The sequence below is a fragment of the Bombus flavifrons genome, chromosome 2, assembly GCF_040668555.2.
Source record: "Bombus flavifrons isolate JBK064 chromosome 2, iyBomFlav1_principal, whole genome shotgun sequence".
Classification (NCBI taxonomy): domain Eukaryota; kingdom Metazoa; phylum Arthropoda; class Insecta; order Hymenoptera; family Apidae; genus Bombus; species Bombus flavifrons.
The window spans coordinates 13,509,291-13,536,809 of NC_138443.1; the positions used below are offsets into that span (position 1 = coordinate 13,509,291).

At 44.7% G+C, this 27,519-nt stretch overlaps 3 protein-coding genes across 3 annotated transcripts in view; 2 read left to right on the forward strand and 1 right to left on the reverse strand.

The window, feature by feature from the left end:
* Positions 1-27,519, reverse strand: part of LOC138189704 (uncharacterized) — a 181,134-nt gene that overhangs the window by 101,722 nt on the left and 51,893 nt on the right. The window lies entirely within an intron of this gene.
* LOC138189654 (uncharacterized) lies at positions 12,810-22,432 on the forward strand (the record flags this gene model as incomplete). Its single annotated transcript, XM_081833784.1, is given in 9 exon segments — positions 12,810-12,849; positions 21,082-21,174; positions 21,177-21,242; positions 21,245-21,300; positions 21,302-21,347; positions 21,350-21,486; positions 22,138-22,255; positions 22,258-22,302; positions 22,305-22,432. Coding segments are annotated over 9 exon segments (729 nt in total), but the record flags the coding sequence as incomplete, so codon positions are not given.
* LOC138189581 (PAX-interacting protein 1) lies at positions 25,384-27,150 on the forward strand. Its single transcript, XM_069131610.1, has 2 exons — positions 25,384-26,816; positions 27,039-27,150. Exon 1 carries the CDS (start codon positions 25,434-25,436, stop codon positions 26,811-26,813), a length of 1,380 nt encoding a protein of 459 aa, XP_068987711.1. The 5' UTR covers positions 25,384-25,433; the 3' UTR covers positions 26,814-26,816; positions 27,039-27,150.

Genomic DNA, 27,519 nt, shown 5'->3' on the forward strand with positions numbered 1-27,519 from the left:
TGGGACAGTGCGAAGAAAATAGCTGGTTAGAAGGGGGCTATAAAATGGTCGGTAAAACGGCCGCAGCTCGGCATGCTGGCGCGTACAAATGCCCGTGGAACATGATATCTATTTCATAACACCCACAAAGCGTCCCCCGTACGAACGCAATCGCCGTTACGTAATCCGGCCTTAAAGACCGTCGCCATAGCTTGGCTCGGCTCTGCTCGACTATACACCGGCGTTCGAACGAAGGAAAGATCGTCGTCGAGCGTAACAGCGCTGCCAACTGTTCTAATTTCTCGCCGATATATTAACGCGGTGGCCGTTAGGGCGACAGAACGGGACAGATCGAAAGCGACGACGTTCTCTCCACGCAAGACAATGGCCGCTGATCTATGCGACCGGTTCTTTGCCACGATCTTGAAAAATGACCGGCCGACGCGCGCCTGCTTCTCCTGACGAGCCATTCAGCGGTATAATGAGGCGGATGATGCGACTAGGAAACGCGGGCACCAGCTGCGGACAGCCGGTTTCGAAACGAAAGGCAAGGATGACGCGAGTGAGCACGAGTTGGGAGCGGTACTTTATGTTGCACCGTGCAGTTTCATCGAAGAAAGAAGTTGCGAAAGTGATTCGTGCATTTGGGGCGAAAGTGTAAGTTTTGCTGCAGCACAGTGTATAGACGAAGAATATAATTGGTTATTGCGTAAGTTCATCGACGAGACAAATAACGGTAAATTCCAAGGTAAATTAAAAAAAATAGTACCCGTAACAGGATCATTACTATGTACGTTTCAATTTATGGAGTTGATCAACGCGGTTTTCGAACGTCTCGTACGTACAGCATTTTTACAAATATTTTTAAGCAAGCGAATTCTACAGCTCGCCGACACGGAATAGCTGTTAGGAAGAAGCGATGTTGACTCGACATCAGACCAAATACGCAGTGTACTTGGTAGAAATCTTTCGATTTCCTGCTTAAAGAATTTTCAAACAATAAACGCAACGCGGTAGGTGGGGCGATAAATCGTCGCAGCTGCGCGTAGCATCCGACTCCCCTAAATGGGATAACGATCGAAAAGCGAGGAAGATCGCGGCGTTAACCCTTAACGCGCACCCCCTTGAAAACTCATCGAGCCACGGAACCTTTTGTCGCCATGGCTCGCTGCTACCATTTGCGGCCTCTTCGATCGGATCTACGCTCCGTTCTTACATCTTACGGCACCATCCTCGCACCGACTCTTCGCAATTGGATGCAACGTTCGCCACTGTTCTGTCAGAGCGTGACTCGTGCGCGTGCGCGCGAGAAATCGAGATCGAGCCAAGGAAGGGCGATTATTTGTACGCGACGAAGAAATTGAACGACCGTTTGTACGAGAAAGCTGCTGGAGAAGGGAAGAAAGATGAATACAGGTGGATGAAGCACGTTGGAAGGGGAAATGAAGGAAAGTGTACAGGCCGTTTCAATGATAGCGTACGCTCAGGAGATGACACTTGAGACAGCAAAGGGGTAAGAACAGCGTTCCCCTCCCACGCTTATCCCTGTGTTATTGCTATATGATCCTGTTTCGGTTAATACTATCATAATTGCACCGAATCTATGAGAAACAAGCGATAAAACCCACGTTCCTTTCGAGTATCTTCATCCGGATGACGAGTACATCTTCCATTGCAGCTACGGAAGAAAAAAAAAAAACAGCAATCAACGCAACATAGTAAATCAAAAAAGTTGCTCACGACCAGCCACGATGAAGCAAAGGACCTTGAGCGATCAATTAATCGCGAGTGCTGATTATCAACTAACCTTCGCCGAAAGAATTATGCGACCAACCCACACAGAAGATACACGGAGGAGACAAGCGCCAAGAAGGGGTCCAGATGGCAAGATAGAGGGCGCTGGCGAGCAAGCCACAACTGGAGATCTCCGCACTCGTAAATTCGCTGGTTCGTTTGAGAACGCGCCGCTATACGGTAACTCAATATTGGAACGCCTTAACTATCGAGTCTGGACTTTGCGCCAGACTTTTCTGCGCCGTAATTCCGCGCGATGTATAAACCAGCCCGAAGCGAGCCACGCGTTTCTTCGTGTCCGGCTATCTTTAATGAGGCCGGCTTCTGGCGTGGGTGAACGTCTCAGACCGAAGAGAAAGAGAGCCGACGATTAATAGTAGACCGAGGACGATATAGAGAAGCAGAGCGACGATATCCCAGAGAAACAACACCGCACGCCGATATTGATCGCCTGTTATCGACATCTTCGCAGTCCGATCTGCGCTTTCCTGCGTCTACCGGCCACTCGATTTCGCGTCTCCGCCTGTCGCACCACCGAACCAACCACAAGTCGGCGTTCGACGGTTGAGTTTTCCAATCCTCCCGAGTTAAATTGAATGTCGACTTTGATCATCGACAACAGCCACCGCTACAGCCATTTCGTTCGTTACAAATTACAGATTGCGTTACATTACGGAGATTCTAACGCATTGAAGAAAAACATTACAATTTCTTTACATTCGATAACATTGTAGGATCTGGGTGGAAGAAACAGCGACGAAAAGATATTAAACGAATTCTTGGAACTGTCTTTCGTATAGTCGCAATGTTGAAAAACGCAACTGGATAATGTAAATTGATTGGAAAAGGTTGCGAATGAAATATTGCCTTAACGCAACGTTGATCCCCAAGGGATTAATAGCTTGCAGCAACGTGGCAAAGAAACCCTTACAATCTACTCCGAGCACAAACCACATTAGTTTGTAATGTCCAACTACCAAGTTCTTTGAGAATCCCCAGGTCCAATTTACACCACCATACAAGACCAAACGAGAAACACAGCGTCCACTTGCCAGTGGATCTTCGTGCAAGGCGAACAAAACGCGGTAGGACGGAAAAGCAACGGGAAGGTTGGTCGAGCAACTTGTCCTGGAGGTATAATGCGCGTTGCACGTGTCCCCGGCTGTGGCAAAGAGGATATCAACGCGGAAGCGGCGAGCACCGCGACGAGAATCACGGTTGTTCTTTGCAGTTTCTCTTCGAGCACAGAGTGGTGTTCCCCCTTGTGCTCGCAGCAGCTCGCTTCTGCGACCTGTTACGCGGCCTGATGGTTTTGTTTCGAAGCAGGGACACACGCTTGCCACCATACTCTCGCCGAGACATTGATTCATCCTGCTACTCCGTGTGTCCACCGTTAGCCGGCGCGATTGTACCCCGTTGTGTGCTCAGCACACGTTCCTCTCTGTATAGGATGCTTCAAACGTAGCCACAAAGGGTCAACACTGCGTTCACGCGACATTTCATGTTCAAAATTCTCAGGTTTTATCATTTTTAAGCTTTCGAACTTGTACATTTTCAGGTTTCGCAATCGCCTTGCGCTTGTGCATCTTCTAATTACGTTGATTAATCTTCATGAACGACGTAAAAACGTAAGTTTTTCGAATTACGAAAAAACTATCTTGCAATTTTTCTCGCTTAATTCGTCATTGAGGCAAACGTATGTGCATTTAATTGCCTCGTGGATCGTCCTGTACAGGGTGGTCCAATTTAATGGGTCGATCGCAACCCCTTAGCCGGAGGTATCGATTATACGGATCGTTTTTCTGATTCCGCGTCGGTAATCTCCGAAATTTCAGCTTCCTGCGAATAGCACTGGAAACCACGTTGTCTTTTAATGAGACACCGATGCCTGCTATTATCGGCCAGATCGATTGGGCGTGACTGGACGCACCAAAAGGTAATTGCCGGTTCACCATTCCCCCTTATCGTTAGAACAACTGAAACAACTCGATACCGATCATCGTTCCGAGGGTAGAGTGTTTCGATGGGATGGATAGCGAGTCGCGTTCTCGTTTTTTCAATTTCGCCTCAGCTGCCGCTTATGATCACATCGTTCCACGATATTTTCACTCTCCGAAACTGGCTATCATCGAACAAAATTAATTAGTTATTAATCAAATGGATGGCACCATTTTATATTCGAGGTTCAAACACGAATTACGTTCGAAGGAGATCCTACAGATCGAAATCTACCGTTAAACGTTCTTCCAAATACAAATTCATTCAAAGTTCCCGCCGCTCGCGTCGATTTAACGCGATTGCGCGGTCCCATCGTTTTGACTCGCGCTGTAGGTGGCTGTATATAGGTGTATAGTTAGATAGTTAGCCGTGGCACGTATCGTCTGCGCTCTCCGGCCACGACCGATGATTATCTCCGCGCTCGGTTTCAGCCACAAAGCACGGCAGTCCCACGCACGCCTTGTCGAGTTATTAATCGCCACATAATTCTACAATTACAAAGGTTAATCCGGCGTTTTCACGCTCGGAGCGCGTCGTGGGTGCTGTGACAGCTCCACGACAAACGACACTAGGGTGGGGGTGCGGGCGTCAAGTAGTGAGGGAAAGAGAGCGGACCGTACACAGTCTGGTTGTCAGGCCAATCCGTGTCAACTTACTTTCGATCCTCACCTTTGCCTCTGTGGACCAGGAATTTCGCGTTCTGCATGGAAACGCTCGCGTGATATACCGCCGCTTAACAGCTAATGAAAAGAGCCTTGATTTGTGTGCTACGTGGCATTTGATTGGCTGACGAGAGAGTGAAAACTCGTGATTAATATTCACATTGCTCTGGGGAAAAGTAAAGAGCAAATAACTGTCGTTGCTGGTCTAAGATTAGGTCAGATAGCGAAAAATTGTTTGACAGATTATTCCGAGTAAAAAGTGTTACACGAATTTTTATTATACGGCGGAAACTGCGTAAATAAGGAATCGAAACGTTAAAAACACGATCTCGCAATTCAAACATTATCCACGTGAAAACGTGTATTTGTCGGAAGTCATGTATTCGATTTCAAAGCAAACTGCCCCTATTTTCATGGAAAATATATATTACACAGTTGTTTAAAGTTCCGTTATCAACAAGACCTTTTATTCTACCCTTGTAGATCAACGAACAAAAATCGCTTGGAATCTGGAATTCAAGCTGCTTCCGTGAAACACGCAGAAACATAAATACGACCACATCAATCGCTGTAACTACTTAATGTGTGACTTCACGACCTTGCTATATCGATTCTACCTATAATTAGACGCGAATGTGCTGATCCGCGATCAAACGGTTACCACAAACTCGTCTCACAAATCATCCCGGAATCATCTCCCATAATGCAACGAATATAAAAAAGGAAATATGGTAACTTTTCCATAGCTTGTAACCCAGCGAAATATTCGAAAACCTCGAGCAATCTACGTCGTCGAGAAAGAAAGATCGTTCTCGACGAGCTCGCGTCGATTCGACCGGTCGAATCGTTGAAAAGTCGCGGCGAGATGATTAATCGCGACGGTTATCCGGGAATCCGGTTGTATCGTGGCCTTATCTCGAGTTTCCTGCGCGTAACGCTTGCCATTTGCGCGGCAGCCGCCGGCTAATAAGAAAAGGTGGTAAAAGGGTAGGATAGTTCCGCGCTCGCGCGCATTGTCTCGTAATAAACGAGAGGAATTCAAGCGTTTACGTTTGTCCCGATCGTTCCTTTCCCGATCCCGTTGTTGCGCCGCATTCCTCTCGAAAAGTCAATTCCCGAGAGAGCGAGCGAGCGCGTGCTGCGTGAGAATGCGCCAATTTTTGTCGCGATCCCATAGTAAATCATTATTCGCTCATTCGACAAAAATCGTAGCTCCAATGCTGAGAACTGGGCGCAGCGATCTGTGCAACGTTGGAAATTGCGTCGACTTTTTCGACCTCCGATGAGATTTTTGCTCGATACGTATTTAATAGGCGGATATCGATTAATACGAAGAGCTAGTCAGAAGTTTGACCTTGATAAGATAATATCTCGGGCTTTTTGCATAATAAATTACTAAGTAATTACATTAGCGAATTGAAAGGTGATAAGTTGCAGAGTACAGATTCACGTCGAACAGTTTTTCAATTTTATTTTAATCCATTAAATGTTGACTGATTCGTCTTCAACCACTGCCAAACACCTTCGAGAGCTTCCATTTCATCGACGAAAACATCCAGCTTCAATTTCCTTCTCTCTATCGCTTTCTTAATTCGTTCGGCATACAGTGTAATATTACTACCAATATAACTGTGATCCCATAATCTCGCGATGCTTCAAAAGGAAATCTCAAGTACGCCAAATTACTCGAACCAGCAACAACCGGAGATCATGATGGTACCGTGGGCGAGCCAGCGTCCCTTTTTCAGCCACGTTTGTGTCCCCTGTGCCACGTAACAAATGAGGCCGCTTTCAACCGCGTATTACGCATTGGTCGCGGTGAATTAGGCGCAGAAGCGACGCGCCACAATGTCACCGGGCCGTGCGCGACCGCTAGCTTCTTGGGAGGCGAGTCGCCGCGAGAATCGATTCGACTCGCTTCTTATCGGACCCTGCTAATACGCCCGGTAACTGCGTCTCGTTCCGGCGACCATGGGGACCGTCGTTCGATGCGTTTAACGCGGCTGTTCCTTCGCTCTTCTGTAATTCCTACAACGACGGCTACTAGCGAGGACATTTTGGTCACCGGGTAGCTTTGTTTCACGTGATTTTATTAATTGACTGTTCACTAAGCTCGTAGAAAAATAATGGCTGTCTTTGCGTCAAGATTCGACATAGATACAGGACAATTGAAATGAAACTAAGTAACTAAGAGTGGTTGGAAGAGATAAGAAGTTTGTCAACGAAGAAGACGAATGTTTCCCTCAAAAAAGGGAAAGAGACAGGTGCAGCAGAATGAAAAAGAAGAGCCAAACGCAGGCTTTAAGGTTTCGGTTCCTGGAACATTGAGATCGGTATCGACGTTTCTTCGTCACATTCGAAAATCAATCTTTCAGGTATCTACTCTACGCGGTACTTAATGATCTCAGCAGCGCAGAAATGACACCTGCGAAGTACGGGACTGTTGAGGTTATTCGATGTGTAAACAGAGAAAACTCGTGGATAAATTGTAAGGCAGAAAATATATTCAAATATAAGTGTAATTATAAGTAAGAATACAATTTGAGCTGGTCCAGATCCGCACGCTAGCTGTGTTACCCAATAACTGAAAACCCCGAAGCCAACGTCGCCTGTCTACTGTTTATGGCCTGACTTCGTCGCAGTCTTTTGTCTACGCGCTGTCGATGGCTTCAGTGCTTGAGAAAACTAAAAAGACCAGATGTAGAGTTTTCTTAGAAGTGGTGACCACTTCAACAGGGACGATCGCGGCTGATCAGGAAACTCGAGAAACTCGAAATAACGTACAGGTGTAACGTGTCCGCTGCTTCTTGTCGTTTAATTTCAATTAACTCGACAACGGTCGTCATGACGGCTTAGCTGAAACGTCTAACCTTCAAACTGTGTCTCGTCACTGCGCAATTAGCAAGTTGACGTCTGCCTGGAACGTGAGAGCGGTTTTCAAAGAGATAATTGGAGACAGAATGATATTATCGAGGCGTTACATGCACTTCACATGTCATAGATCAGGATTTCCGTAGCGCTGCATAAAGTATAGTTCTCTTGATTTACAATAGCACCTCGACTGCCTACGTTCCATCAAATGAGCACCAAACAATATTCTAAACGACGACGATTAAATCGCAACTCGTATTAAATTCGCGCGTTAATGAAAATTATCCTCGTGAATCAATTCGAAATTGCAAATCAGCTCGTTTCAAAACTAATCGGACTCAATCTCTGCCACTTCTCTCACAATAGAAGTTTGCCAGTACCTTGTTAATTCCACATCTCCGGTCTCAAGCAACATTCAAAATCAGCCATCAAACGAGCATCAAACGCGACGATTAAATCGCATTAAACATACGCTAAACACATCCTTTAACGAAAACTATGTCTATGATTTAATTGGAAATCGTAAATCAGCTCGTATTCCAAAACTAACTCCGTACAATCTCCACCATTTTCCACAATAAAAACTCGGCAGTGGCTCGTTAATTCAACATTTCTCGTCCGCAACAACATTCAATTAACGCGGCTCTCCTGTAATTTGCGCCATAAGCCAGGTCTCAAGCTGAAACGCAGAATCGCGTCAGAAAATGAATACCCGGTCAGGTTTCCTTGGTTCGGGAGGGAGTGGTGAACGGAATGGAAATTTATCGTGACTCGCTCGAGGGGCACCGGGCGGGTTCACCTCGCTCGGTTGCATAACGTTCCACGGAATTCTGATGCCGGACGACGACGAGCAACACCACGACAAACACGGAGACGACCTTAACCTTTCTCGCGGCCGTTCGGGGACATTTGTCCCTCGTGGCTCTTTTCGATTTGATCGATGGGCTCGTTCGCAATTCCATTTGTCCTCCCGTCCACGATTTACCGTGAGTCCAGCCACGTTGTTGCCGTGCTGATTTAGAGTACTCGCGTTGCCACGAATGAACGCACCAAATTTTCGGTTTGCGTTCTGGTATGATTGATGGCTGGTTTTTGCGCACCACGTGCAAGTTAATTCGCGGGAAACAGCTTACGATTGGACTCGATGGACGAAACAAGTTTATTCACGACTTGACCTTGTTTTCGAATTATAGACACGTTTTTTTACTCACGTCGTCCGTTCTTCAAGGATGAATGTTTTTATCCGACCACCTATTCTTCTAGTTTAAGCATATTCCATTCAATTTGCATCCGCGAGAGTCGAAGGAAAAAAGATTAAGGGCAATTAAGAGTGATAATTTATAATACAACATAACGAAAGAAAAAGTGTTCACGTACGTGGATACTGGTCGAAGAGAAACAACCGTAGCCTTGAAAAGTTTCATGTAGTTCTATTGATTTTATCTTTCTCTCGCTGGAATAATGCAAAATTAATTAACTTACCCAACATAGTAGCACAGAAAATTCAAATAAACGCAACCGGTTGTTATCATTCCGCATATGGTGCTCACCTTTCTACCTTCTAACTACCTGGAAGCTCTCAGAACATACCGAAATACGACGACAACGATGGTTTAACGCGTAACGTAGCATCGTGCGGGTCGTAACGAGCAAAAGAACACGATCAAACATTGTTATACGGCAGGCTGTCACACTCGCATCTAATCTCCGAACGTTGTTAAGAATTTTCTCTTATCGCCCAACAGAGATCTATAATCAGCCAGAATAAAACCATAAGTATCACCGCCTCTAGAACACGTTATTCTCATCGAGTCAAAATTTTATCGATGGTCTTCCATCGATCCTCTTCGCTTCCTGGGAGTCTTGCAACACCAATGTTCGATACGTTCATTATACGCCAGTAAATTATGACGGTGGTATACAAAGAAAGAAAAATATGTCGGGCAATGAGAGTTTATCAGCTGGAGGGGAAAGAACAGGCCTCCCATTACGCGTACCCTTGCACGCGCATAATTAACTCACGACTAAGAGAGAGACAGAGATTGCCATCCTACGGTAATTACCATCGGTGCCATTATCGCAGATTATCCGCGCGTCCGGATTCTTACGTAATCCTACCGTTACTACCGATAAACCTGATAATTGCCACGCAAACAGGCAGTTTTTGCTCGGTTTTAACGAGTTCACCATGGTGAACCCCATTTTTTGGGACGCTTAATTTCCCCCGAGTTCGCGAACTAAATTACGTATTTGGTTATAACGTTTCTGAAAGCCAAACATCGTCGTTTCATCAACATGGATCGTGTACGGTGGACAGTGGATTGTACCGTCGACAAATAAAGTATAGCATTTTGTATTGAACAAAAACAATACACTTCATTCAACGGTGGTGCAATCACAGCGACTATATCGTCAAATAATTTGGCTCCGTCACCTGTCAACAAATTCCTTTATTCGACTAATCGTAAGAACGCTGTTGTCTTATCAAACAATCAGTTACTTCTGCAACTAGATTTATCGACCGTCAACACTTTTCTCACACCTATTAGCAAACCTATCAATAATACAGTCGAGCTCTCTCTTTCTTTCTCTCTGAGAAACTCGAAGAAACGATCGCACCACGTACCATTAGGAAACCCAAGTCTTTACACCTGCGTCCTTTTAACACGCCAAACAGTTTACTATCTAGTTACTTACTGTTACATGTCATAGATCAACGTACATATATACCACTTCTAACCAGTCGAGATTACCGCACAGATATCCAACAATGTAACACCAAGAATAGTATAGGGTATTTCATGTTTGGGTTAGGTTTAAAACGACTGAAGATAGCGAAACGTTTTGCAAGAAAAAGTTGAATGATATGCAAGGCGAATCGCGTGGCAGTTCAGAAGCTTCAAATCTTCGTAATATAATATTAGATTGTCCGAAAAGTTTCTTTCGTTTCATAAGGTGCTAATAGATGAACAACAATTTCTGTTTTATATTGTTTTATTGAATTAGGTATGATCCATTTCGTTATATTTCTATTATTACGTCCGTGCATAATTCAATAAATACAGGGTGATTGGTAAATGGTGGTACGAGCGGAAAGGGGGTGATTCTACGCGAAAAAAGAAGTCGAAAATATAGAATGAAAATTTTTTTTTTAATTCTTTTTCGTTTTTTTTTTTTAATTTTTCCATCGAGACAACGATCTACAGTGAAATCCGTTATAACGTACCGTACGCGTACCGAGCGAAAATTCAAAGTCGATTTTCTCGAAAACAAAGCCTCGAACGAAAAATTTTTATTCTATATTTTCGACTTCTTTTTTCGCGTAGAATCACCCCCTTTCCGCTTGTACCACCAGTTACCAACCACCCTGTATAAAACAAAAAACATCGTGCGTCTATTATTTCCTTATAAAACGAAGAAGACTTTTCGGACAGCCTAATATAAACGTACATCGATCAATTATGAGTTTTGTTTGAAATTGACATTTTTTATTATTTCCCCTTTGCCTACTTCTAAGTTAATTCTTCGCTATAGAATTATTCCTCTGATTTTACATATCAATTCTCGCTTCCCGATAATTTCCAACACTCGGAAAAATGCCGACGTTGCTACAAAATTCTCAGATCAACACCACAATACCGTAAAATCAATTATTGTACAATTCTCTTTCACACGAGCGAGTGTAATTCCACTTTCGGCGAGTTAAAGATTTTCACGCTTCGCGGTTTATGAATACTCGCTGTACATAACAAGCAGCCTGACTTTTGTTCGCCTGAATGGTAGGGATTACATGGAGCACGGTTCGCGGAAAGGGCGAAGCGATTAATAACTCGAACGAATTACGCGCACGCTCTCACCGAAAATCGTGGCACCGATGATTCCAATCCCTCACGGGGATCCAGCAAAATTTTTTCTCAGCCGATACAAGCCAGTGCGCACCGCCAGACACACTTTGGCACGTAACTTTCGACCGATCGCGGGTACTCATTAATCACCGTTCCACGTCGACACGTAGCGTTTATTAAGTACCACAGTGCGCGCCCAAGTGTTAATCAGTGAGAACTGCCAGTTTAATTTTCTACACGACATGCGTGCCCGTAATAAGCTTCGACTTTGTTCTATTATAACGGGACCCCCTTTTACCCGGTAGACACCTGCCACTTTCGTTAGACGTAAATACTACCCCGAAAGAAAGTTTCTGCGTCTAGTTGATTTTTGCCTTTTCCCCTTGCTTTCTTCTTACACTTTTTACTCCGTCTTCCTTTCCAGTGGAGGATATCGTTTGCTTCGACAAGCGCGAAACCATTATGAATTCCATAAGTGGTAGATGGGAAGATAGAGTAGTGACTGGCGTTTTGGGATTCGCGTAGGAAATCGGTGGAAAAATGGAGCTTTTTTTTGTCGAATAATAGAGTCGATGATTATTATTCCACGGGTTAGGAACGTTCGCTCGTCTAACAAAGAACAATGTTTTAGCGACTTTTTACGTTCATCTTAATTTCCTGCAAGCATCTTAATACTCGTACAACGTTGCGTTATCGATAGATCAGTGGAACAGTACGACTAAGGCGAAGCAATTTAAAAAATGTTTGCAAGAGCCTCACGACAATCCTTTCGCCTGTAAAATCACGCTACAAGTAACAGCAAAGGACACGACACCGTGTCGCAGGAGAGAATAAAAAATTTCTACTCGAACGTGATACGACGGCGACATAAAACGGCGAACGGCGGCGCGGCTCCTCCCGCGTCTCGTTTTTCCTTGGCCGCGGCTTATCGCGATAGAATATGGAAATGTCCTGGGAGACGTGGGTGCGCTGCAACGAGGATTAACGTCGAAGATAATTTTCCTCGCGCACCGCGGCTGTTACGTAAAACGCGGACGGATATCGCGTTCCCTGTTAGCCTTTCCATCAACCTCCCGCTTTCGAATTAACATTTTATCGAACGACACGTACATTTTTTCTTCTATAACCGTCTATTACAATCTATAGCTTCACCAACTTTTTCTCGCAAAGTTTTTCGTCATTCATATACCCACTACCATTTATGAATATTTTATCATTTTGTCAACACGCTACGTAAACCTTTGCATTCTTCGTACCAAACAAAAAAAACCAAAACTTCGTACAACCAAAAAAAAAAAAAAAAAAAAAAGAAAGAAAAGAAAAATAATTTGGAATTTATGCGAAGTGCAACTGGCGGGCATCGAGTGATTCAACGAGACCAGATAAGACAGTGGCCCGACTGTGCACAATTCGTTTATCGATACAACCTGCCTGCAGCGAGAAAAAATGGAAAAAGAAGAAGAAATACGTAGAAGATGGGAGAGAGGTTGATCGGTGAGACGATTCCGTGATTAAGAGGAGGATCATCGGGCCGCATTTTGCGTGCTCAAGCATGCGTAAGTCCGAGGGCAAAATACGGTTATGCCGGCCAGCTGTGTCATCGTCGGCCAATGATGGAGAATCGAGGTCTCGCGCTGATCTTGGAGAATCGCAGCAGTGACTCATACCGGTAGCTAGGTTTTCCGGTTATCTGGGTTCTGGTTGCGGATTATGGGAGTGTCGGGAGAAAGGCTGTAATTGACTATGATTATGTTATGCCGAGTTAGGCGCGGCGAGAGGAAAGCTTTCCTTGCTACGCGAAGTTTCGTTGCTTAGGCATTTTTAGGCTGTAAATGTCAACCGTCAAATAATATCCGTCATATCTTCTGAAGTACGTTATTTGTAGAAAATATCAGGGTTAAAAGAAATCCTGAAAGAGTTAGAAACTCCAGATAGGAAATACGTACCGATCAATAGTCCAACCGACTCGTCTAACGGGTCGTTTAATTATGTATCAGTATCGACGCAATCGATAAAATCTCACGGAACATCGACCTCTCGTTTGAATATCGCTATCCTATTCTCGAATTTCTTCGGAATTGCACGAATCGTACGTGCACGGTAAATCATGTCAGCGATCAAGTGACATCGGCCGATCGTGCTTGAACGCTACCGGTTCAATTATATCCGGACAATTAAACGTGGCCGTGGCGAATTAACTGGGAAGTTTGGAATTTCGTGGTTGTTAGCCCCCCATGGTGGGATTTATAACGTTGACTCAGCATAGAGAATCGAATCGTGGTCGTTCGATCAGTCCAGCGTGATCACCAGCCTCCCATGGTATCTACTCGTGTATCGGTGGATAACGTTAGAACATTGGTAAAATGGAGAATCGGTATTTCCTTTCTCACGAACGTCGATTTTCACACGATCTTCCGTTGAATCTTCGAGATCTTCTGGTTCAGTGGATATGGTACTATGCGCGACCGAGGGCGTTCACCCGTCACATGCGTTCAGGGCTTGGAGATTAGACTCGTCAGATTCTCTAAACTTACAAGTCTGGATAAAACTAAATGCTCTGGCCTTCTAGAGGAACTTCAGATAGATTTCCTGCTTACGTAATATTAAAACGAAACCTTTAAATACTTCTAATAGTACGATCTCCTAATACCGCCAATTCACAATCTCCAATTTGGGATCTTTAACAATTTGACGGTCATATATGATCGGCCAGGTCATATCAGGCTTCTCTTGTGAAGTTACGGTGGTCATCGCTGCATCGAACGGTGCACTGTGTTAAAACACTGTGGGGTTCCCGAGCGAAACATGTGATTTCGGCGTGGCCGTTGTCATACGCTCAGAGACAGTAATAGGATAGGCTAAACACCATGCATGCCACAGCCATCGAAACAATAACCAAATAGTAGCGGAATAGCCGCTTCTGACATACACCAAACAACAACCCCTCCAGAGGGACTAAAACCTCAGTATAAAAATCCTCCAAAATTAGCGCTCGAGATCAGTCTGTTGTAACATTTTTGTTAAGAATTGTGGACCTTTGAAGCCGAAATAATGTTATAGGAACACTAAATTTACACTGAGGATTCATATTAAAATAGTAATATATTTATTTCATGGACGATTCCTTATATATTCATCGATACATACTTGCACGCGTCTCAGCACTTTCTTCTATACCCGACTGTTAACCGACTGACTAGTTTACACTCACCTGTTTTCGAGACGCCGCGCACTCACATACATATTTCAACAATTTTGAATCAGTCTGTTGTAACACTTTGAACCGTCATTCTGTTGGATTTGTATAGTAAATTCTATTACCATATACAAAGTTCGATTTCTTCACCTTATTTGTGAAACATTCGAACTGCGACGCGAGAAGATCACAGGCGATCTATCATTTTCGTGATTTCTTGTGTCTCCTACGTGACACCGTCAAAGTGTTAATCTCGAGCACGAGCGACGAGAAATACACAAACTCCCTGAAGCCTCTACCAAACCCGCGTAAGATCTCAATGCCAAAGCAACCGTCTGACCTACGCAACCATCAAAAAAAAAAAAAAAAATACAATTCCCAATAGATGTTTAATCAGTATCGCTAAGTAAATCTGCTCGAAACTAGAGCAACACGCATCGATCTCTGAGAACCACGCCACTGAGAAAACAAAAGTTAGAAAGAAGGCTATCAGTACCGCGAATGCTATTTATCATGACGAATCCATCTCGCATCGATCTCAATTAACGGGGACGTATCGACACGCGGCGATCGACGAACGGTGAATTAACCAGAAGAGAGCTCGCATCGGAGGGGGAGCTGTATCGCGTGACATTCGAAATCGTATGGCCAACTATGTAGAAAGCGTACGCGGGAATAGAGGCAAAGAGGGGGAAGAAAAGCGAGCGGCGCGGTGGAAAGCGAGCGGATCGCGATCGCGATCGAGAACGCGCTCGTTAGAGAGGCTGGCGGCTCGTTACACGACCGCATCTGCATCAAATCCGGCAATTAAACGCGGCGATCGCGTTTACGCCGAGATAAATACCGGTCATTTCGCGAGACGGGACCGAGGCAGAGACTTATGGCTTGATGGAGATTACGCGGAGACAGTGCAAAGTAGATGCGGCGGAGGAATATATCCGCGACCCGCGGAGACGAGGAATGACCGCTCCCTGGACCGCTATCGAACGCGAATCTTCCACTGTACTATGGTCGACGACCTCTTATCTCGCTTCGTCGTGGACAAATGTTTGCCGCTTGTAAATCTTCGTCAATTCGTGGATTCCCAAGTAGCACTGGATGTCGCGTTGAATTAACTAATTAAACGACGGATCTTTTTGATAAAACTCGTCCTATTTTTAACGTATTATATATCTTTACAAGATCAGAAGAGATAATCGATAGACAGAAATTTTGTCCGTAGCACAAGAAACATTCGATGTTCAAGAGATTAACTACTACAATTTATTATATGTTATTTTTATAAGATTATGCGAAACCATCGTATCGTATCATATCGTTTGAAACCATCTGTAACAACATAGATCGAAATATTTTATCGTCGCTTTACAGAAGCTTCTTGTTGTCACAAGGAACGTGAAACAAAGTTCTACGGAAAGCAACGTCGATGGATAGTGCGATGCAGCAGCAGCAGAGAAACAGGAGGGTTTCGACGCGACGTGTCTTCCATCGAATTACCATACCGACCGGATTATCTCTCGAGCGCCAGACATCTCCATTGCCAGGACCCACGAATAATCCGATAAGCGAATTAAGATTAGCGGCTTCTGATGAACCGCTAAGTGACTATCGACGTTCGCGTATCCACCGACTTTGGTGACATACAGCCGAGTGGCGTCGTCGTCGAAATCGATCGTTTTCTGCACGCAAATGCTCTTTGGTAGCTCGGCGTTATAATCGAGATCGTTATAGTCGTATCGTATCTCCACGATGACGCAAGATATTCTTCTTGCTATCGTTGCATCGATGATTCGTTCATTCAACCACGATTATTCCACATCGATGAAATTTTTGTTCCAGACAAAAGATGTTTCGTTTCCTTCTTCTTTCCTTTGAGATATTAATTTCTCAGGTAACTCAGATAATGTAACGATCATGGATATTCACGACGAACAGGGAACCGTTTCCGTCGACGAAGATGTAGAAGATAAAACGCGAAAATTACAATTTTATTGGACGTTCGAGACAATCAACGTGCATTCAATGATATGCGAGATTACAGCGGTAATTTGATGAAGGTTAAACGAGATCAATGAGTTAAGAAGAGGAATTCAGAAGTCGTTACAACCGTGCGATTGAATTATTCCATTTGTGCAAGGTTTTCGCGTATATTGAAGAGCGTTGGAAAGCGTAACTTTCTTAGTTAACTAACCAACTAAGAAGATACTAACAAATATAAACATCTCACTCTAACACGCAGCTACAAAATATCTGTACTCTCGTCGCTTCACGTCAAAAATCTATTCTTATTTTTCTTTCGCTATATAAACATCGACACGTGCTCTCTTCCACTTTGATCACGACTCTTTGCAAAATCTCATTCTACCAATTGAACTATCGATCTTTCATCGATGACACCCAACAACTTTCTAAATTCTGCCATCGATTCCTTCGAAATCGAACGGGTCTCAACTAGCATCTGTTCGCGGATCCACTTTAGAACATCGAAGTGTCAGGTTCCCACGAGCAGCATCGCGAAATTCACGAACATCGATCGTGTCGCCGGTTTTATGGACCCAGTACAGGAGCGAGCAGCAGGTTATACGTTTACGACGTCGCTGGAAAATCGGCCGTAAACGCGACTGCCGTAAACATTGTCGACTGGTTGCTCTCTCACGTTCCGGGCCATTGAGGTCCGGGCAGCGAAAGAAAGGGAGTCACACGGCCGCCTGAAAGGATACTTTCTCCGTTGCTCGTCGACGTTTCGTCGATCGACGCTCGCGCGATAGATCGTTAACGCGAGACTGTGTTAAAACTCTCGAAAAAGCGACGGTTTCGACAAACCTTCTTTTCAAGTTTTCATTTTTTTCGGAGATTTTCTTCACCACAGTGCTTGAAAGTTTGCTCTGGGAGTTTTTTTTTTATTTAGTTGTTTACATTCACAATTTGTCCGATTTGGACATTTGGTAGAATTTTTTGGCTGTTTGATTATCATGTGGGTGGCTACCCCCAGCGGGGTACCATCTTCGTGTTTGTTAGGTTATATCCTTTATGAAATCTGTTGGGTGTTTCCATTTTAGTCTTCTTTCTATGCTTGATGTGTCGATCGTTTCCGCTGCCAGCCGTGCTCTGGGAGTGTCGTCGGTTTTTGAACATGTCTTTCGAAGCAATGAGATTCCTTTTGGAAGAATAGAAATCGTTATTTCGAACATTGCATCCGATCACTCTTTACAGCTCGTTACTTGCAACGAAATATTTGTTGCCAAATGCTGAATTCGAAATATTTGAAAGATCGTTTTCTTTCTCGATCGCATTTCGACAACGTTGATCGATCATCCAATAAATTTCTTCGATAGGTGCTTAATCGATTATTCCAGTAATCACGGTTTCTCCGTGTGACGCAAGCGGCGCGAACCGAATGATCGACTCGATCGAAATACGGCCGAGAAGATCGAGGCTAAAGGGTATCTTCGAAGATGTTACGACCGGGGAAAAAAGCAGCTGACCAGGTACAGCTAGTGGGAATTATTAAATTGTATTCGCGCGGTTGAATCGAAGAGGTCACGAAGAGGCGCGATCGACGACGAGCGCTAGTCACGAGACAGGACGATTCGCTCGAGCGATTTTGACGTCGCCATTGTTTCAAGTCTGCGATAGACAATACGAGAAATAATAAAAAAGCTACTTTTGATAGCGTATTGAAACCATGCGTTTTATAAATTACGCTATCTTTTAACCACAGAATATACAGCGTATCATTAACTTCGTATCTACATGTGTACTTTGATTCTGCTGCATAAAACATCGTTTTAAAAGAGTGAGTCTAATAGCGAGGTAACTTTACTTGTAAGTAGGATTTTTATGCATCTGTGAGAAATTTAATTGCCTGTCAAAGCGTTTACGTACGTTCGAATACCTGAACGTGTTAATCATCGCCGGCTATCGGCAAACTGACAATAACGAGACGAAATGGTGCGACGATCGCAAGAATGTCGATCGGATAATGGCTGTCAAAGCGCACGTAATGGCGGTACTGGTCGCGATCGTGCGTAAAATTGGCGTGACCAACGGTCGTAGAGCTTTCCTTTGTCTGAACTTACTGCTTTCTGTTCCTGGGTATCCTGACGTGTTTCGAGGACGGTGTGTTAATGGAGAGGAACGTTCTGACACGTTTGAAGGGTATTATACGATACTGTTGCTTTCTAGCGAATACGGTGTGAACGTAATTGGCCGGTTTAGTGCTTTTTTCTGGCAATCGGTTGTTCGCGGTGTGTTAACGATTCAATTGGAACTTGCTTGTATTCTTTAACGCAGCGCATAGGTCAATGCAAGTCACATTATCTTTCTACACGAGTTTTTCAGCCTCGTAGCGAATTGTATTTCGAATTCCTCCGCGAAATCGTACGGGTCTAACAGTCCTCGTTCATCCAGAAGTAATTTATGTGGACGAAATGTCACGAGATCGTCGCACTTGGTCAAGCGACTCGGACACGGGGAGAACAGGTCCCGAAGCGAGTGTCACGAAGTCACGTAAAAGGAAGTGACCGAACGACAGTGACACGGAAAACAATCGGTGCAGGAGTAGAGGGTTTCGTGATGAAATGACATACTTGCTTTCTACAGAATGGCAGGGTCATCTCTCGGTGCAGAGACACGGCAGTTGCCAATTGTGAACAATCGCTGCACGATTTCATCGTTTCGTTCCGCAGGAGAGACACAAAAGCTGCCAACCGATCGATCCATCTGATACTTTTCAAAAGCTGATGCTAGAATTCAGCAACATGTACGAAGTCTTTCTCGCGCGTCATATCAGAAATCAAAAAGATCTCCGAGTCTTATGAAACCCTCTGAAACCATCGTCGGGAACAAAGAGGAATAACAGAAACGGTATCCTCTCTAGGGCCACAAATATCAAAACCACGAACCACGAAGAACAAGAGCCGCGCAAACAGCAACGAAACTCGAGAACGCTTCGGTTTTGATTCTGTCATTACCACGAATCGCATGGAAACGATGGCGCTGAAGACTCATCCGTCGCGCGGTCGATTCAAACGTCCAGATACAAGTCTCTCATTTCTTCCTCTCTCTCTTTCTCTCCGTCAATTGGAAAATAGAGTCGACCCTGAATTATTCGCCAGGACGATCCTCCCTTGTCGCCTCTTTCTCTCGCGTGGCTTTATCGGTCGAAGAAATCGACGTAGACTCGCCGCTAAATTACCGGCTGGCAGCGTGTACGCGAGCGTGATAGACGCGGCAACACCTAACGCCAGTCACGATGCCAACGCCACGTGTAAAAACGACCATTGTCGGGAGGGAAAAGAGAGACTCGTACGTCGGTCGAGCGAGGTACATTCGAGGGACGTTTCGGATCACGGACGATTCGATGGGGGCAACGCGGCTAACGGATTGTCCTACGAGCACCATGGACGTGTCCGATCGTTTCTGTACCCTGACCTGTCCTACTAGCCTTCTGCCGCAAAACGCCTTTATGGTACATTGTTCACGGGGAACCAGGATCGCGATAACGGGAAGCTTTGACATTTCGCCGCGTTAGATCTGGTACTTAAACACCAAGTTGTCGTGGAATAGCTCTATCGAGCGAAATTCAGGTTTCTAATACGCGTGTCTAAGCAGATTCGAGAAAACATTTCAGCCTCTACCGCTTTAGAGTTTTGTACGGTATCTTAGTACAGTCGCATTATTTGTAGCGGCACATGGCTAAAGGACGATTCAAATCATGTTGTCGTTTTGCCTCGGAGTAGCAATATCATTAGGATATACACAATGTATTAATAAATAAATTCCAGGCAAAACGATGCCGCCGCTACGTGTAACCGTCGAACAAAGGCGAATTTGAATTTTCCTACTCTCCCCTGACCAGTATAAATAAACGGACGCGATCGTAAGCGTTTAGTTATCAGTCAGTGTCTATCAGTTATCAACCAACTATCAGTCGGTCGTGCGGATCAGTAACAGTTATCGAGCATCTATCGAGTAGTTATCAACGAGTTTAGTTTGCGACTTATACATTGTACGAGCGTCTCAGCGAATATTGTCTGTATACTAATTTATTTAATTATTTTAAATACAGGGTGATTGGTAAATGGTGGTACGAGCGGAAAGGGGGTGATTCTACGCGAAAAAAGAAGTCGAAAATATAGAATGAAAATTTTTTTTTAATTCTTTTCTTTTTTTTTTAATTTTTCCATCGAGACAACGATCTACAGTGAGATCCGTTACAACGTACCGCACGCGTACCGAGCGAATATTCAAAGTCGATTTTCTCGAAAACAAAGCCTCAAAGGAAAAATTTTTGTTCTATATTTTCGACTTCTTTTTTTGCCTAGAATCACCCCCCTTTCCGCTTGTACCACCAGTTACCAACCATCCTGTATACTCGACGGTTTCAACAACGAGCAATCTCGTCTAATAAATCTGACGATCAAACATCCTCTACGCAAATCCTCTACATATTCTCGACGTATCAAGGCAGGTTAATTGGTATCCTTTACCGTGAAAGGACCTTAAAGAATCTTAAGAGCCTTAAAGAGCCTTAAAGATATCAGGGAACAACATCGAAACGAACAAAATTAAATCGACTTTTACGTACTTGATCTCATCGCTAAGAGGTATCAGTCGATATGGCCTTTCTCCTTCGTGCGTCGTTGGAAAATAAAAATGTCACAGGGGAACACAAAGGAAAATAATCAACTGCATGGTCACTTACCCAGTACCTTAATTCCCAACTGTGTCTGAGACGATCGACGAGCATCCCTCGGAGGTAGCTCGCGCGGGTCAAGGCGAACCGCGTGCACGCGCGTGCACACGCAATGGCGCGAGAACACAGGTGGATGTTAACGAGCCCTGGGAAATTTTTCACCTTTCCCCACCATCTTCCTCTCCTTTTCTTCCTCTTCTTCTTCTTCCACTTGTTCCTCGTGTAAGAACTAGTTTCATCGGTGTAATCCTTTTGCTTTACTTTTGTAATCGCGCGCTACGCAAATCGATCTATAGATACGGAGCGTAGTCGTTTTCTGATCGAGATACGGACATGGGAACCGGTGCTATACTCGCTGAACCTGCGATAGGAATGCGGGAGAAGCGAGTCGATGCAAAGTTGTATCGGATTAAGCGCGTTCCGGTGACAGTGTCTTATGATCAAGTTTGGCGCGGAAAAGCTAGGAAAAAGAATTGAAGAATGCTGGAAAAGAAATAGCGCGAGTTGAATCTCGAAGGTTTCTGTTGGATTTCTATTGGAGATTTAGCCTAAGTTGCAAGTAATGCGTTCTGTTCCTAAGTATCAGCATACTTGTAGAAGAATGAGGTAAACTCGAATAGTTATTAAGAAATCACAAAGTTTTGTATGAGATCAGCAGGTGCCTTAAGAGTATTATTGAAACGTTATGTGTACGATTGCTAAATAGTGAAACGTGGTTTTACGTCGAATATATTCGCAACGTGAATGCTGGAACAAGAATGTCGTGTAGTGCGTATTGTATGCATATCGCGGTTCAATGCTATTTATCGATCCCGTTTCGCTATATTTTCTCTAAGCTATACTGGTTTCTGCAAAGTTGTTCTTGCTGTAGACGATCTTGCCAAGATTTTTTATACCACCAGCGACTTCATGTTCCACAATTATACGAATTCCTTAAAATCTTTCTTACTTGTTTTTGATACATGCCGACAGAAATGCTTAGAATATTTGTCACGAGTAGAACACCTTGTATAGATGGACAGTACATACGAGACACGATACCATGATATCGTCAAGATGTTAAATCCGAAGAAATAACGTTTGGTAAAACGACAGGAAAATGTGTTCTGGACGTCTACGCCAGTGGATGGTTTGCCCGTGGTCGGTCAGAATGTTCACGGAGAGGAGAGGATTTCACGCGGGGACGCGTACACCTCCTACACGGCGCGGCGTACACCGTGCCGTATAGCAGCCGCTTGACAGCTGTCACCTTGGCCGAGGGGCGACAAGACACGGCGAGGCGAGTCGCGGTGATTCATGCGCCACGGGGGGGCACGAGGATCCGGCGACCTCCTGTCAAGGATTCCTTCGTCGCATACCATGCGCAGGAGGTGACATCGCGGCCGACTGATTTAATCGCGGACACCGTGTAGTTGCGGGTCTGTATCGTGCACGCCGTGGAATTCGAGTCGCCGATTTCCACACGACTCTTTCTTTCCTTTCTAGCTTCGGTTTATACGTCTGCGACTCTTAGACAGTTCACTTTCAGCTGATACGATCACGAGAGAATAGAAGATAATTTATATCGTAACGCTAATGTTTGATCATCAGCAGATTATCCGACTTCATAAATAACTGTATTTAGACGATTAACATTTACTATTAATCGAAATCCCGGTATACGTCGCCATCGAATTTTTGAAATTAACCAAATCTCAAAAATCCTAACCGATCCAAACTTTTTCGACTCGACTCAGCACCGATCACTCGGTTTACCAACGTAGGTCGAGATCTCCCGATGACTCGAATCCAGTGCACACCGTGACTCGACAGACAAGGCGTTAAAATCGCCTGAACGATCGACTCGACCGCTACAGGACCGAGAAAGAGCGCGAGCGAGCAAAAATGGCGGTCCTTGCAGTTACCGGAGGTGAGAACGTGACCCCAGCGCACAATGCTCGGGGTCGACAGCTCGCGACGTGCGTTTTTCCTCACTTGCTCTCTCGTACGTTAGCTAATGGAATTACTCAAACGCAATGACACAGCGATTACATAATTGCGGCCCTCTCGTTGACTCCGCGCACCAGCAGCACCATTACTCTCTTCTCTCTCTGTCCTTCTTCCTCCTTCTTCTTTCGTGTTCTTCCGTGTTTCCTCTTTCTGTTTCGCGCGTGAAGCTCGGAGAGATTGGTCGATTATTCTCCGGAGACAAATGACATAGTCGACGAGGAGTAACGAGCGGCAACGAGACTTGTCAAACGTGTCGTTTGCCAGAGCGATCGCTCGGTTAGGGGTCTTAGGAGAGGCAGCGCGGTAGTGACTCGTTGGATTTCCTGGAATCGGTTGGAAATCGGAAACAGGAAGTTGCTTTAACGACGATGACTCGCGTTACGGCTGACGGACGTACGTACCGAGCGATTGTCCGATTATTTTTTATTCCAAACAGATCTTGACAATCTTGACAATCTGTCACCGACATTTGAACGATAATAATCTACGCAAACGAAAGTAGAACAGAATCGTTTGATTCCGTTGTCGCGAAACTTAAGCTCGGCAACCGGTCTGGAGATCTGTTTGTCAGGAAGAGAGATCCGCAGACGGTAGCCCAGAGGCCAGCGACGTAATAAGGTCGATAAGTCGAAGACTCGACACGAGTATCTCGCGAAAGAGGCCGACACCGAGAGCCGATCGTCTGAGGTGAACGAGGTCCGGGCGTATCTCACCGCGGGGACACCAGAAAGCCGTGAGCCGTTATTCTCGGCCGTATGGACAGGTCGGCGTTAATCACGCCACGTGGACGCCCGTCCCGAATCGTCGATACATCAATGTCCATTAAATCCCCTTGAATAGGTGCGACACGATTTATATAGTTCGTTGCCGATCGTGGAACCTCGTAAATTGAACGCATGTGAATTTTAACGAACATCTACATCGAAGATATAAAGTAACAAATTCTGAGAAAGTCTAGAAAGCATCTGGTCTTTAAGGCACCAAAATTTTCCAGAAAACGATTTGCCATAACCCTTGTTATTCCATCTCTCGTCCCCTCGCTCCGCTTTGCTTTTCATTAAAACCTCGGATCCGTTTAAAACAATTGATACGTCGACGGTCTGCGCTAATCTCCAACGAGAAGCCGTCACAGCCGAAAACAGGAGGAAAAAAGAGGAAGAACAAGAAAAAGAAGACCCCTTTAGGAATTTCTGCTCGGTCGTAAGTATCGCAGTTACCGTTTCACCCTTTCCACAGGACCATACGGTAAAATAAAAACGGCGCAGTCGAGCCGAGACCCCTCGAACGTTCTCCCCAGGGTGCCGCGAGCGTAAAGCTTTATGCTCGCGTTTCCATCATACCGGCAGCGCCGATTACGACGTATCGTCCGTTAAAAATGCATGCAATTAGCCGGCGCCGCTTCTTAGCGCGCCAACCCCTTCCTTCTTTCTACCGTCGGGTGACAAAATTACGATCTACCGGGTGTCGTTAATATCAGCGTCCTGGAAATACCAACGTTGCTTACGGAGAAAGAAATTGCACGGAGAGAAGCAGAGGGGTTGAAAGAGGGCGAAAAGGATGATCTGTGAGACGGGGATGAGTCGAACGCGATTTCAGCCGAGTTACGATCGGGGGTTGCACGACTGTTTCGAATCGATCGACAGCCGGCAAACTTGTAACCTTGGTGTCTGGCGGTTCCACGTTAGACGATTACCATCTGAATCAAAGGTATCTATAAATAGATAGAATTAGGTGAAACGATTTTAGGAAAGACTCGTGGTCGTGAGTAGTGGAAATCGAAGAAGATGTTTCAGGAACGATCGAATGTTTCTACTTTGTTCTGCTCTGGTTTACGAGAGCGAATTTGAAATTTTATTGCAATTTTAAAGTTCGTCGTCGTTATAAAAACACGTACAATTAAATTTTGATGAATTTAATCGCAAGCTGAATTATACTTTCAACTTCTATTTCTTTTCGACTGTTTCTAAATTAACTATTAACTCGTTTAATTTAATTTCAAGGTTCCGGATTTTACTTTTGTATAGACCGAAGTTTGCGTAAAACTTGTTTACGGATAGCGAATATACGTGTCACGTATATTTTACGCAACTGTAGAGTGGTACGTTCCGAGGCTCTATGAGATAACAATTATTCAACAAGAGAAAAGAAATAAAAGAATACATAAGAGATATCCTCTTTTGTTACATAAATTCCAAAAGTTGTGTATTGTATAACACTTGTACCAAACGCGTATCATTGCGTGACCTGATAACGCCGCGATCTCGCGTATCAGCGCTCGTGCGTGTTTTCGTTACGTGAGGTATCTCAATGTCAAACGTGCCTGATGAGAGCGAGGATCTCTTTAAAAAGCAGCCTCATCGCCAAGATCGACACAGTTCGACACCGAAGAACAATCAGAAGAAATGCATCTGAAGAAAATATTCGCACTGTTCGCTGTGGGCCTGGCAGTAGCCCAGGCTGTCCCAACGTCGAAGACCGAAGAAACTTTGGAAAAGGAGATCCTGAAGTTGGAAGAAGAAGTGAAGGACCTGGAGAGATCTAAGAAGTCGGTGCTATATTTAAATCAGCCTCCGACGCTCTTCCCAACTCAAACCTACAGTATCCAGGTGCCTGGGCAATCATCGATGCAGACCCTAAGTATCCAACAGCCTGAATCTGTCCAGACCTTGAGCATTCAAGCCAATGGTCAACCAGGTCAGCTCCTCAACATTCAATCAGCGCCACAGGTTGCCGAAACCATTAGCATTCAATCTAATGGTCAACCAGCTCAGCTTCTTAACATCCAATCGGTGCCACAGGCTGTTGAAACCGTAAGCATTCAAGCTAATGGCCAACAAACTCAACTTTTCAATATCCAACCGGCACCACAAACTGTTGAAACGCTGAGCATTCAACAACCTGCCCAAACTTTCAGTATCCAAGCCAATGGACTACCAAACCAGCTCCTTAATATCCAATCCGTACCGCAAACTGTCGAAACTCTCAGCATACAACAACCAGTTCAAACCTTGAGTATCCAAGCCAATGGTCAACCAACTAAACTTTTCAATATTCAGCCCGTCCCACAAACTGTCGAAACTCTTAGTATTCAATCCAATGGCCAACCAGCTCAGCTCCTCAATATTCAATCGGGACCACAAACTGTCGAAACTCTCAGCATCCAGTCGAATCCTCAACAGTCTGCAGTCCTCAATATTCAATCTGGAGCGCAATCTGTCGAAACTCTCAGCATTCAGCCAGCTGGACAACCTGTTCAAACTTTGAGCTTTATCCAGGGACAACCTAGCGCCACCGTGATCGCTCAACCGAGTTCGTCATTCACGGAAATCATTCAATCGGCTCAACCTGTGCCAGCGCAAACCAACGTGAACATCGTTCAACAACCTTCGGTTTCGGTCAAGGAATCTGTGGTGGTGTCAAGCGATCCAGTCGTCGAAACAATCACCCGGGAAGTTGTCAAGCCCGTGGCGGAAGAAATCATCGTTTCGCCAGTGCAAAATGAAGTAGTCATGGACGTTGCTTCGGTGGTACCAACTTACAGGGAGCAGGTGGTCGTTTCGCCATCCAACTCTTTTTTCATGATGTCGGATCCGGAGATGCTGTCCTACGTGAATGTTCCTCAAATGCAGTTCTACAACCCAAGAGTCCTGACAGCAGTGAGGCCTGCGAACCTGGTGATAGAGGAACCAATGCGCGTAGTAAAGGAGAGCGTGGTCGATACCATGCAAAGCAGAATGTTGGGCGGCCGTGTGACCGAGTCAGTGGTCTCGCGCGTATTTTAAAATGTAGGTTCACGTGATTCGAGAAATAATCTAACGATTTAACACTCGCACTGACGCGACCCGTAGATATCGTGGACATTTTGATTTAGAGACGCGAAATATACAAGAAATATATCGTAATAATGTAAACGATGATCGTGCGAGTGTTAATGACTACTTTTTATATTCCACGAGCAAAGATATAATTGCTGATCATTAATTGTAATTCATCGTTTTGGTTGACAGGTGTAATACAGCAACTATGGGATCAGGGGTTAGACATCATAATAGACGTAATTGATAGAATAATATTCATGTTATATATTATTAAGATGCAAATAAATAACACGTGAATGTATGCCTATGTTTGTCTTTCAATATCATTCCACTGAAACAGCTAATATTCAATTTCACCTATCAATTTCATTTTCATTGTCCAATTCAATTTACTAGTTGAAAATCGAGAAGACAGATTAAAGAAGTAAAGATCGACCGCAAAAGGAGAAGACACGCAAGAAATCATCTCGTCGTGGGTACCGCACGGTTCATGTCGATTTCATTGGCCTGTACGACATCTGCGAACATTATAAGAGGTCTTAATCGGAATTCAAATCGAGTTCGGTCGGCTTGAGTCTCGATATCGATCTGACCTCACTTCGCTCGAGATCGGCGTGTGCTTGCGCGACAAGACCGAAACGGATGACGAGCGACTTCACAATAGCCCCGA